The 13,108-nt window shown below is 43.5% G+C and overlaps 1 protein-coding gene across 4 annotated transcripts in view; it reads right to left on the bottom strand.

Annotated features, from left to right (window-relative positions):
* Csmd2 (CUB and Sushi multiple domains 2) overlaps window positions 1–13,108 on the bottom strand; it is a 546,763-nt gene that overhangs the window by 68,575 nt on the left and 465,080 nt on the right. For all 4 annotated transcript variants that reach the window (XM_074080637.1, XM_074080638.1, XM_074080635.1 and 1 more), the window contains 3 exons: window positions 12,132–12,320; window positions 7,258–7,435; window positions 5,830–5,975 (listed from right to left, as the gene is read on the bottom strand). In XM_074080637.1, coding sequence (XP_073936738.1) covers window positions 5,830–5,975; window positions 7,258–7,435; window positions 12,132–12,320 — 513 coding nt within the window. The remainder of the gene's footprint in view (window positions 1–5,829; window positions 5,976–7,257; window positions 7,436–12,131; window positions 12,321–13,108) is intronic.

Genomic DNA, 13,108 nt, shown 5'->3' with positions numbered 1-13,108 from the left:
GTGTAAAAACCCAGGAACCATATTTTAAAATTAGTAATAAAGGAGAGGGATCTCAGAAGCAGCCAGTCACACACAAGGCTGGGTGAGGGGATGAGCATTGTGGAACACCTTCCTTTTTGTAGGGCACTTCTGTAGACTGTTTTTTCTAATTCTCATAACAGCTGACTCCCCTGGGAAGTGTTCTTACTCTACCTGTGAGCAGGTGAGATACAGAAAGGTGAAGCTAATTCCCCAAGGTCACACAGGAATGAAGTGCAGGCTCCATGCCCTGTGTCCTGTCTGTGGCTTCTGGGAGCAACCACTGAGGCCAGCCTTTTTCTCTTCTCACCTTCGGTCAAACCAAAGACCTCAGCGGACTCTCTAAGCTGGAGTCCATTCCTGGGTTAGAGACTGATGGTGCTTGATGCAAGGTGGGGTTCCCTAGACAAAAGTCAGTGTGGGCTGGCGACTTGGCTTTCATTATGATAGAAATGATAGCTGCCATTGCTGTTGCTATTATTATTTCCAAAGTCACCTCAACCATTGTTAGGTTTTTAAAAAATAGTGCTTTTGAAAATATGTAAGTGTAATACCTTGTCATTTAAACATTGAGATTTTTCTATGAAAACAAAGCTCAGAGAAACTACTGTTAGCCTTTTTCTGTAAGACCTTGGAGTGTTTGTTCTCTGCATATGAAAGTATTTTTCTCTGACCTCATTTGTATCACACGTTATGTACTTTGTGTTGATCTGTGCTAACTACGAGTATATTGGAAGAATTTTCCCATCTAATGAAATTTCTTCAAAAACAAGATTGCAGTGATTTCATAGGGCTTAATCATATGCATTTACTAGAATTTATTTCACAGACACTCTGCTGGTAATCATTTAGTTTTCAAAGTTTTGCAATTAAAAAAATTCTGATGAAATCCTTATACACATGTATTGTTTATATTTTCTTTTTTGCTGATTTTTTTTCTTTTAAACTAGGAATGATCAAGAGGCATGATCTTTTTTTAAAGTTCAGAAACCCCCTGTTCAATGTCAGTAGTCTCTTCGTGGATATCAAACGGTAACTAGACTCCTTTTCCCAATATTTTAAGAGGGAAAAGTTTATATTGCATTGTAAATCAAAAACCAAAACAAAGTTAAAACACAGTAAAATATATGCAGCAAGCCACTATGCTAGATGCTGACCACTTAAAAATATCAGTTCATGATCACTCAACAATGATCAAGGCTATAACTAGCAGTGGTTTGGTATATTGCCTGCCAAGTTTGCAACTGTATCATAAACATTCAGTGCATGGTGCAAAGTTTCCAAGTTTCAGGACTTTAAGAGTGTTAGGCTGTTAAGAGTTTTATTCTAGGCACAAAAAAGGGCTAAGTAGGAAAGTCGCAGAGTTCAGGACAGGTGGGAAGTAGGAGAGTACTGTCCACTATGAGCAGTGAGCCTGAAGCTTCTGAAACATCTCCCCATCGTGAACAGGAGTGCCTTGCCAAATGTTTCTGTGGGATTCTGACATTTTACTAACTACGGATGGAATGTAATTGTAGATTTTTCCTCCATGTAGTTTTATTTTAAATGTATTATGTTTTGGGGATATAACAATTTTTTTTTATACAGATGTGTTGGCTGACAAATGTCACCTTGGGAGAGATGTAAGCTTTATGAAGTGTGGGTGATAAAACTTAAGAGACCCTTTTGAGGTAATCAAGTGCATTTCATTTTGATTTAACACAAACCAGGAGGACCACATCTGCACTTGAGGCATGTTTCCACTTTTCTCTCCAGGAAACTTGTTCCATCTGATACCTCCAACAGATGACAGGTCCTCCAACACTGAGTGCCATCATTTATTGATCCAATTCATGGAAGATTCCTTATTGGGGCTCACCCTGGGTCAGGTGCTGTGTTTCTTCCTTGCCCTTCTACAACTTAGAGCTCATGGGGGGAGACAGTCATCAGTTGACTCGACAAACAAAAAATAGCACTTATTTTCTTTCAACTGACATTGATAACTAATTAGGTTAACCATTTTTCATACATCAATGGTTTACTTGCATTTCCCTTTTAAAATTATGCTCTCTATTCTTACTTTACTTACAAACAAAGAATTCTGTGGATATTCAAAATTAACTTTAGCCTGCTAATTTTACCTTTGTTCATCCCTCCTTGGGTCATTGGGTGACAGTTTGAATTGGGTGAGAGTGGCACTGATTTAAGCTTTGGAATCTGTGCAAATGACGGCCTTGTCTCTCACACAAGGAGCCTCTGACTGTTCCCCGCTTTACACAGCTACACAAATGGCTCCTTTCTTTTCTGCAATCTAATGCCAAAAATGAGTCTGAGAGTTGCCTGACTGGTTCTTTTGAAGGTAACTTTCTCAGCCTGGGTTCTAGATTTATTCTACATCTATTATTATAATTTGAAAACATTGCCCGGCCGCCCTGTTAATTTTCTCCTGGTATAGAGCCCACTCTTTCATTCTCTATAGACAGGCTGCCCTTAGTCTCCAAAAAGTTTCATTTCTTTCTGTTCCATCCATTTGGCTCTTGCCATGCATTCTTCTATCTGTGTGTTGGTTCTTTGTTCACTGGATCACCTATCTTCCACTTCTCCCAGCTGCATTCAAATCTACATCTTCTCCTGCAGACATTTCCAGGTTTTTCTACACTTCTCTGAACTGTTGTTTTTGCAGTGTTCATTTTGCCTTTTGCTGGTTCTTGTGCTAATTCTAATTCTGCTATTGCATTTCTTTTCCATCTTATTTCTTATTATCTAGATCTCCTTGAAGATAAAAACAAAGGTACAGGAAAAGTAGGAAGCATAGCATACAAACCTTTTTCCCCCACAAACCATTTGATAGTTTCAGTCAATGCAATGCTCCAGATCTTAGAATACTTTAGTATTTCCTAAGCAAGCATGTTCTCCCACCTAACTGCAAACGACTATGAAAATCAGGAAATGAACACATTACTACCATCTAATCCTCACACCCCATTTAAGTTTTTTAGCTCATCCCAGTGAAGTCCTGAGCAGCTGGAGGTGACACAGGTCTGTCACCTGTGCAAAGTTGTCATCTAGACTGGAGCAGTTCAAGGTCTTTCCTAGACTTTCATGGCTTTTACACCTTTCATGATTTTGTGTACTGAATTTCTAGTAGTTTCCTTAATTTAGCTTTATCTGATGATTCCTCTTGAGTAGATAGGGTCCTGAATCTTTGGTTGGACCATCAGGAAAGAGATGCTGGGCTCTTCTCATTGCATCCTCTTGCCCAATATCCCATCACTGATGATATCTCTGGCAGTTGCTTAATTAAAGCAGCATGCTCCGTGTCTCTGCTCTCACACTATTCCTTTTTCCTTTGCAATGACTGTAAAGGAAGTAGTTTGAAATTATGTAAATATCTCATTCTCATAAAATGTTTAATTCAGTCATTTATGTCCATGTGGATATATATCAAATGTCCTGATTTATTCACCAGGTTACTATTCATCACTGTAATTGCTGACTTTGATGCTCAAATTATCTCCAGTATGGTCAGTGGGATGTCTTCAAGCCAGTTTGCGTGTGTTTTTGTTGTATCTCTGTCATTCCTTGGCCGTTTTTTAATTTTCTGCTGTAAGATGCTTCTGGCCCATCTTGTACTTTTTCTGTCTCAGCCTGGGTACCAACCATTCCTTCACAGAGCCCTGGTCCATCTAGTAGAAAATGCTATTTAGAAAACAAGATCTGTTTGGGTTCATTGCTACTGGGGAGACAATGCTGCAAAGGCTCTCAGTGAAAATTGCTGAGGAACATGTGTGTGTGTGTGTGTGTGTGTGTGTGTGTGTATGTACACACAGGAATATGTGTGTGTGCACATGCACTTCCTCCACAAAACTACATATGTGCATGCACACAGACTCCTACACATGCAAAAATATGTGTGTATGTACATACACACTCACACACACATAGGAATATGTGTGTGTGCACATGTCCCCCCACAGAAATGTGTGTGTGTGCAACACTCCCACAAACCTAGAAATACACGTGTGTATGCATATACACATGCAGGAATAGCTGTGTGCATGAACACATGGTCCCACACACCCAGAAATAGGTGCACATATGCACAGGAATGCATGTGTGTATGCACACATCTCCCACACACATAGGAACAGGTATACACACACACACTCTAATACTGAACACCAACACGTGTTCAAGTCCAGCACCACTGGATATATTCTACTTTTGTCCTTTTTGTGCTTCTAATCCTCTGCTCTGACAGTGAGAAGCCTGCCTTCTACTGTCCTTACCATATTAACTTATTTGATCAATGGGAGCAAGTTTCCACTTTACTGCCACCCTCCCTTCTCACCCTACATTGGCTCTGCTTCTTTTGCTGAACTGATCATCCATCCACGTGGATGACCTCATTCTGCTTGGGCTCCCAAATCTACATGGATGTCCGCTTATCTGCTTCAGAGTTCTGACCCCCATTCCAGCTTCCTCCCTTTACACATATGCTCTTGTCCCCAGCAGCTTCAACTTCCCGTGCCAGGTGGGCCCTCTGTGTGGACTCTTTCCCCTCTGTTATCACCCAGGCCACAGTAGTTCTTGTCCCCTTTCATCTTGACAGGTATGGAAGTCTGCTGCTTTGGTACATCTACCAGCCTTGGGGCTGATAAAGGCAGGGAAGAGATTGGGATTCCCTCTTACTTGTCCCTCAGCCAGATTTCTCTTCATCTCTGCCTGCTGTCTTGATGTCTTACCTTTTATTTAGAGTTCATGTTATCTAGAATCTTATGCCAGAAGGAGATATGTTCTAAATTTTACTTCTGTATCCTAAACTACATATTTTTTTTCCCAAGGACATTTTTCTCTGCAATCCTAATCCTATTTTCTCCTTTTCAACATGTCACAGAATCTTTTCCTAGGTCTCCTGAAGGTATTTTTCTTTTCTGCTTATTGATCTCCGTATGAAAAGAAGGTTACTGAGGGCAATGCTTGTCTAAGGAAAGGCAAAGATTCTCCCTTACCCTTCTCCCCACTCTTTGCAAACTTCACTCCTTTTTTTTTCAGTTCTTGTCTCAAACACCACCTCTTGGACAGGTTGTCCACAATTATTCTGGAGGAAGTAGAATGCCCCACCTTTTTATTTGTTGTCATAGCCTCTTGCCTGCTTCTTTCCTAACCCTTATCTTGAGTTGCCAAGTGAACCTGCAATGTACAGACGAGGAAGCAGGAACAGTCCATGGCAGCTGCTCAACCTTACCTCCAACAGAACTGTGAAGTGCCACTCATGAATCCATCAGAGTGGTAAAAATTAAAACCCAGTATTTGCAAAGAAGTAGAACCACAGAGTACTTCTTTAGTTACTGAGAGGAGTGTAAACTATTACAACCACTCTGTAAGATAAATTTTGCATTCCCTGGTGACTTTGAATATGTGAATACTTACAACCTTGCAATTCCAGGTGAGTTTGTACTCTAGAGACACTCCACGTGTTCACAAAAAAGGAGTGCATAATAATGTTCAGATTGCTTGAAATAAAATAACAAAATGATAATTAAAAACAGACTAGAAAACCTGAGAGTTGGTGTGGATGAGCAGACTGGGTACCCAGGACCAGCCTCCCCTGCCCAGTAGCGTGAGAGGGTGGTGAGCACTGATGTAACTCTGTGCTGGGAGCTATCATAGGCTAGTCTATTTACTTCTCATAACTCTGGGGACACCGAGTCTCAGAGAGGCTACCCAACTCACTCAAAGTCACACAGTTAGTGAATGCGAAGCCAGGAGTTGAGCCCAGCCTTGACCTGAGAGTCTGCACTCCCCACCAGGCCAAGCTTACATACTGACCTGAGAAGGCAATGGCAAAGATCCCACCCGTGGCTGCATCCTGGTGGAACTTGAGCAGGACCTGGTTGGTGGAGCTATGCACTGTTTTCTTGGCCAGGCTCCGGGTGAAGACTCCAAGCTGTGGAGATGCCTGCTGTGGCCCATCCCTGTACATAGTAAAAGAGGGTCCTGGCATGTCACCAGACACTGTGCCTGTCTGTTCCACTTGTGCCAGCAGTGGCCTCGAGGGAGAGTTGCAGTGGGTGTTTGCAACTCTTGCAGCCAACACTCTTTCCCCAACGTACTAGATGCCTCTCTCTACCCCCTCCCTGCTCAATCTCCCAACAGAGTTGATGGGATTGGTATAGTTCATTCACACTGAATCCTCATTCACCTGGTTCTTGGCAAGCCCAATCCCTTTTCCCCAGTAGGCTCCTGGGGCACAACAGTCACCATGGAGCAAGGCAGTGGGTCCTACCACAGGTCCTCCCAGTCTGAGGTGGCCCTGGTCAGGGCTGTGGAATTGGGATAGGACCCTCTTGCTGCTATGTAGTCAGCCCCATTTTCTTGTCCCCCAAGCAAAGAGACACACCTACGTTGTCTTTCGGGGCAAAGGATTTCTGGAATCTTATCTACTCCCTCCCATCTGTTCTTATCCATTGCTTACAAATTAAGCTGGGAATTAACTCAGGACAGTCTGGTTGTGGTTATCCAGCTCTGTGAATTTTGGAAAAGAATCCCACTATCCCAGAACGATACTAACCTCCAAACAAAAGAAATTAAAAATTACTCTATGGATCTTTGTCCAACAATCCAGTGGTTTATGAGGAAAAAAACTGTCAGGAAAAACCTATAATTATCAACAAATAATTTGTATTCTCATTTTAAAATTCACTCAACTTATAAATAATTCAGTACTAAGCTGAGCAGTTCAGTAACCATTAGCCACATGTGGCTCTTTATATTTAAGCTCATTAAAATGAAATAAAATTTAAAAGCCAGTTTCTTAGTCATTCTAGTCACAACCAAGTGCTCAGGAGCACAGTGTCTGGTGGCTACCATATTGGATATCACAGAGAACAGTATAGACAAAGTGCAGAGAGGCTCTGCTGAGCAGCACTGGCTCAGCATGAGATGACCAGAGGGGCTCCATACAACTCCATCTTCAGCCTCTTCCACTGGTCTGCGTAGCTTGGTTAGGCATGTGTGGAATGCTGGTTTGAACTATGGAAATATTAAGGAAAGCTTGTGTATCCATATGTTCTCCCATTCACACACCCATTGGTACTTTCAACTGGCCCCTAGCAGGACTCCAGGTTGGGGACCACTGCCCTTCCATTCTGCTCCCCTCAAAGAGTCATAATGGTGAACCAAATCTGAGCCTCAGTCCAGCACAGAGCCCCACTACTGCCCCTTTCTGATTGGCTGTTTAATGGCCCCTGGCCCTACCAGACAGTGATGAAGTCTCCAGAGGGCTCTGTCTGTAGCAGACTAAGGTTGAGGTGGACACCATGCCCAATGGGCACTGTGATCAGCCAGACACAGTCCTGGGAGCTGGAGTATGGACTGGGGTAGCCTGGGGAGTACACAGTGCCATTTGAAGAGGTGATGTTTCCACCACAGGGGACTGTGAGGGAGAGAACACAGACAAATGAATGTTGGAGATATCCACCCACTTGAGAGTTCAGATGATTTCCCAATAAAACCCCAGCTCCCAGAACAAATCCTCCTGCCAGTAGGCTGTGTGAGGTGGGGAGAAGAGATGGGGCTGAGGATGGATAGGTTTGGATCCACTCACTCCACACTGGGCCTGGTTCTGCATTGTCACTGCAGGTGCCTTTGTGGTCTCACCCTTGGCCCCATCTTTTTCTTTCTTAAGGAAGAGCCCTGTAGAGAAGGAAGGGCTCCCTTCCTATGAGTGGGGAGGGGCAGACATTAGAGTCTGGACTGCAATACTTTTACTGGGAAGAGCTGAGAAATTATGAAAAATCTCTGTTTCTCTCTGATTTGCTCTCTGGTCTTGACTTAGAGTAGAGGATGTTTGAGGTGAGGCTAAGGTTGGGTTCAAATTCCAGCTAAACCACTTATTGACCAGATGACCTTAGACAAGTAGTTAATTTCTCTGAGTCTTTGTTTCCTCACTTGTAAAACAGGACTAAGAACCCTCCCTGACGGGATCGTGGTGGCAATTAGTGAAATGATACATAGAAAATGCTCGGCCTGGTTGGGGATATAGCTCAGTGACAGAATGCTTGCCTAGCATGTTTGAGACCCTGGGTTTGATCCCCAGCACTGCAATAAATAAATAAGTTAGTAAATAAATAAACAGAATGTTTGGCCCAGCATCTTGCCTATAGAGGAGGGACTCATAAATATGATCCTCTCTCCTCATCTTCCTGTTTCCCAAAAGTAACAGAAGCCTCATGGTGATCATTCTTAGTTATAAGGGAGGAGAATAAACTGGGGTGCTGGCCAACTTCCCCTACCCCAAGCACCCTCATCTAGAATAATGAATACTCTGGGTTGTTATGTAACACCAAATAGCCATCTGGACAGAGCAAATCAGATTGAGGAAAAAGAATTCCAACTTTTTCTATGCAGAGGACAGGATTCCCACGAATGCAAATGTATCCTGGAAGTGGCACATGGGGACACACTGTACCTCCACATATGGAGAATCCACAGGGTGCCAGTCAAAGCTTGGGAGACAGTGCACGGATAGGATACTCAAGTTCTTCCTCATAGCACCCAAAGTCCACTGGGACATAGCCAAGAACATCTATCACACAGGGTGGGGCATGTCATCATCCTGGAATGCCCTCACCTGGACTTATGACAGCGGAGAAGGGTTCCTGGTAGAATTTACGCTAAGACTCAGATCTGAAGGATGACCAAGGCTAAGTAGTCTAGGTGGGAGGGAGGAATATTACAAGAGGGAGGAACAGAATATGCCACAAACCAGAGGCAAGGAAACAGCACATGGGGAAACGGATAGTATTTCAGCTTAGCTGGCACATGAGATCTGATTGAAGAGCTCTGGGAAGTGAGCAGAGAGCAGGCAGTGCTGCGTTAGGGGTCTGGAGTTTGCCCAGAGGAGATGGAGATGCCTTGCTGGCTTCTGACCAGGGAAGTGTCAGGAGCATACTGCTGGTCTCAAGGCTCGCCCTGCTTTCTTGGTGAAGAATGCACTGAGAACTTAAGGCTGTGTGCAAAGTGGCTCAATAAGGAGTGAAGTTGGACCAGTGAGGAGGCTCATGTAAATGGTGGCCTGGATTAAGGTAGAGGCAGTAGATATAAAGAGGTGGGTTCACAATATTAACTCAAAATGGATCAAGGATCTTAATATCAGACCACAAACTCTAAAGTTGATACAGGAAAGAGTAGGAACTACTCTGGAGTTAGTAGGTATAGGTAAGAACTTTCTCAACGAAACCCCAGCAGCACAGCAACTAAGAGATAGCATAGATAAATGGGACCTCATAAAGCTAAAAAGCTTCTGTTCATCAAAAGAAATGGTCTCCAAACTGAAGAGAACACCCACAGAGTGGGAGAAAATATTTGCCAGCTATACATCAGACAAAGGACTGATAACTAGAATATATAGGGAACTTAAAAAACTAAATTCTCCCAAAACTAATGAACCAATAAAGAAATGGGCAAGTGAACTAAACAGAACTTTCTCAAAAGAAGAAATTCAAATGGGCAAAAAACACATGAAAAAATGCTCACCATCTCTAGCAATAAAGGAAATGCAAATTAAAACCACACTAAGATTCCACCTCACCCCTGTTAGAATAGCCATCATCAGCAACACCACCAACAACAGGTGTTGGCGAGGATGCGGGGAAAAAGGAACCCTCTTACACTGTTGGTGGGAATGTAGACTAGTACAACCACTCTGGAAAAAAATTTGGAGGCTACTTAAAAAGCTAAACATCGATCTACCATATGATCCAGCAATACCACTCTTGGGGATATACCCAAAAGACTGTGACACAGGTTACTCCAGAGGCACCTGGACACCCATGTTTACTGCGGCACTATTCACAATAGCCAAGTTATGGAAACAGCCAAGATGCCTCACTACTGACGAATGGATTAAGAAAATGTGGTATCTATACACAATGGAATTTTATGCAGCCATGAAGAAGAAAGAAGTGTTATCATTCGCTGGTAAATGGATGGAATTGGAGAACATCATTCTGAGTGAGGTTAGCCTAGCCCAAAAGACCAAAAATCATATGTTCTCCCTCATATGTGGACATTAGATCAAGGGCAAACACAACAATGGGATTGGACTTTGAGCACATGATAAAAGCGAGAGCACACAAGGGAGGGGTGAGGATAGGTAAGACACCTAAAAAACTAGCTAGCATTTGTTGCCCTTAACACAGAGAAACTAAAGCAGATACCTTAAAAGCAACTGAGGCCAATAGCAAAAGGGGACCAGGACCTAGAGAAAAGGTTAGATCAAAAAGAATTAACCTAGAAGGTAACACCCACGCACAGGAAATCAATGTGAGTCAATGCCCTGTATAGCCATCCTTATCTCAACTAGCAAAAACCCTTGTTCCTTCCTATTATTGCTTATACTCTCTCTACAACAAAATTAGAAATAAAGGCAAAATAGTTTCTGCTGGCTATTGAGGGGGTGGGGGGGAGAGGGAGGGGGCGGAGTGGGTGGTAAGGGAAGGGGTGGGGGCAGGGGGGAGAAATGACCCAAGCCTTGTATGCACATATGAATAATAAAAAAAGAGGTGGGTTCATGTGAAATATGATTAGGGTGTAGACACTAGGCTTGGTAACTATGGGAGATAAATGAAAGCAAGGGTGGCTGAGTAACCAGTGGAGTAGGTGTGCCCATCACTAGATGGGGATTTCAGTTTAAAGGAGAAAGTTGGTAAGTTCAATTTAGAACATGTTGGGGTTTAGATGTCTCTGTAGTAAGTGAAGATAGTAAGCAATTGGATATACAGGTGAGGTGTGGCTCTCAGTAAAGAGATAAAAGGTGCAGATAAAAATGACTTGGGGATGTGAGAATGGATGAAAGAAAGAAGACAGTAAAGAACAAAACACAAAAGAAGGACACATAAGGGGCAAAAAGCAATGACCACAAGGCTGGCTCAGGCAGAGAGCTGCTAGGGAAAGCAAGAGAATACAGTGCTGAAGAGACCAAGAGAAGAAGCTTTCTCAGGAGGGGGTGGAGCTTCTGGCTGAGATAGAAGATGAGAAAGAAATGCTCTTTTCTCTCTCTCATGACACCATAAAAAGATAAACCAGAACTCAGAAGGGAATTGAGGTAACAAAGTCCATAATGAAGCTTGTCACATAGTGCATGATCAGACAGCAGTTCCAGAATGATCAACTATGGTACAGGATAGTTCTGAAAATCTGAACAACTAACCAGGGGTTCATACTTTTAGAAATTATGATCTTATCTAACAACCCTGGAACAGCTCAGCACAGCAAACAAGGTCTCTTTCTTATGGAGGGCTAACACTGAGAGTTCAGTGTGTAAGTGAGCCATCTGTGAATCCTCCAGTTCTCATGATGCATCCTATTTCACTAAGGAAGAAACTGAAGTTCAGAGATGAGAGTGATGCAGAGATGGAGCCTGGAGTAAGCTGATCCCAGAGCCATGGCACTTTCTCCTGGGTTACTGCTCTTGCCAAGCCTTCTCATTTCAAGACAAATTCCAGCATCTCCTCCAGAAAAAATACTGGACTGGCAGAATGAAAAAGGTAAGAAAGTAGAACAAACATGTGCAGATGAGGGTAGATGCAGCACAACCCAGTTCTGGTAGAAGAAGGAGACCCAGGAAAGAGCACTGCCAACTCCTTGATATTCTCAACTCAGCTCTCTGCAGACACATGCAGGAGGGAGAGATAGGGGCAGGTGAAAAGACAGTTCTTAGAAGGAGGCTTCATTCTCTTTTCCCTTTGGAAAGGTGCCAGGATTGACTCTACCTCTCTACCTCTCAGTACACCATTGGCTCCTACATCCTCACGTGGAGACTTCCTTCCCAACTGGAGGCATGTAGCCCATGAGGCTGGATCTTCCCAAGGGTTGGCTCTTCCTATCATTTGCGTGGCTACAGCCCATATCTCCTCTACATCTGTCCTAATGCTTTTCCAGTGCTCTATCACCTGAACCCTCTCCTTGCTAGGTTGGGTCACATGTACATGGAAACAGCACGGACAAAATTTGCCTGGTCCTCCAGTACTGGCAACTCCATGGAACAGACAGGTGGAATGTTGGGCTTCTGTGAATCTATCTCTGTAACCACCCCAGGAAGGACCACCAGGGGCAAGGGAGGGACATACCTTCACACCTGGGCAGGGGGTGGTCCCAGTTCCGGTTGGTACCATGTTGACATGTGAGGACAGGGTGGCCAATCAGTTGGTATCCTGGGAGGCACTCAAAGGTCACTGATTGCCCAACATTGTAGCCAGCTCCCCTCACTACACCATTGGCAAACGGTTCTGGGTCTGGACACTCTTGAAGTTCATAGGCTAGAAAAAAATCAGAGGGTCACTCACTTCTTCTGGGTACTGTCTTCCCAAGCAGTACAGGAGCGGCAGAGGGCTGGCAGAGTGGGGAAGCGCCAGGACTTGCACACACATGGACCTTTGTCACTTACTTGTTGTTGGCTTCTGGTAATTTCTTTAACTTCTCTATGCCTCGTTTTCTTTATAAATAATGAAGTGGTTATTGTGAGGATGAAGTAGAATAGCATAGCATATTCCTTTGTACATGGGAAGAGCTCAATAACTATTATCCATTATTAATATTTCCACGAGTAGCAGAGACTCAAGCAATATATTGCTAGGCTGAACTGCTATTCGCCGAGCACCTATTCAGGGCAATGTGTTGGCCTACATGTATTCATATTATCTCATTTGACAACGACAAACTCATAAACATCAGAAGCAGCGAAGTGACGATTTTAGTGGGGTTTTCTAATTCTGCAAAATTAGAACCTAAGAGGAAGAAATTTGGTGGGAGTAAGTCCAACCTGCAGTCAGTCAGTCAGTCAGTCAGTAAGGACTGACACTTTTCAGAGGATTGGCTGGGCTAGAAAGAATGTGTGATTGTCAAACAAACAAGTCCCTCCAAAAAGCAGGGAAGCTGCACCCCCTCCCCTGTGAGAATGTGTGGGCTTGACTCAAAAGAAGATGCTTTGTGGGAATAGCTGAGGTCCATCCACAGGTAGAGGTCACTGAGGGATTGGCTGAGCAAATGCTACACAGCAAAGCCTTCAACTAATTGGATCCACTGGACCAAGTATATTCTTTTTGGC

The sequence above is a fragment of the Castor canadensis genome, chromosome 7, assembly GCF_047511655.1.
Source record: "Castor canadensis chromosome 7, mCasCan1.hap1v2, whole genome shotgun sequence".
NCBI classification, from domain to species: Eukaryota; Metazoa; Chordata; class Mammalia; order Rodentia; family Castoridae; genus Castor; species Castor canadensis.
The sequence above is the reverse complement of the archived record's forward strand: the minus strand, read 5'-3'. Positions and strand labels throughout refer to the sequence as shown.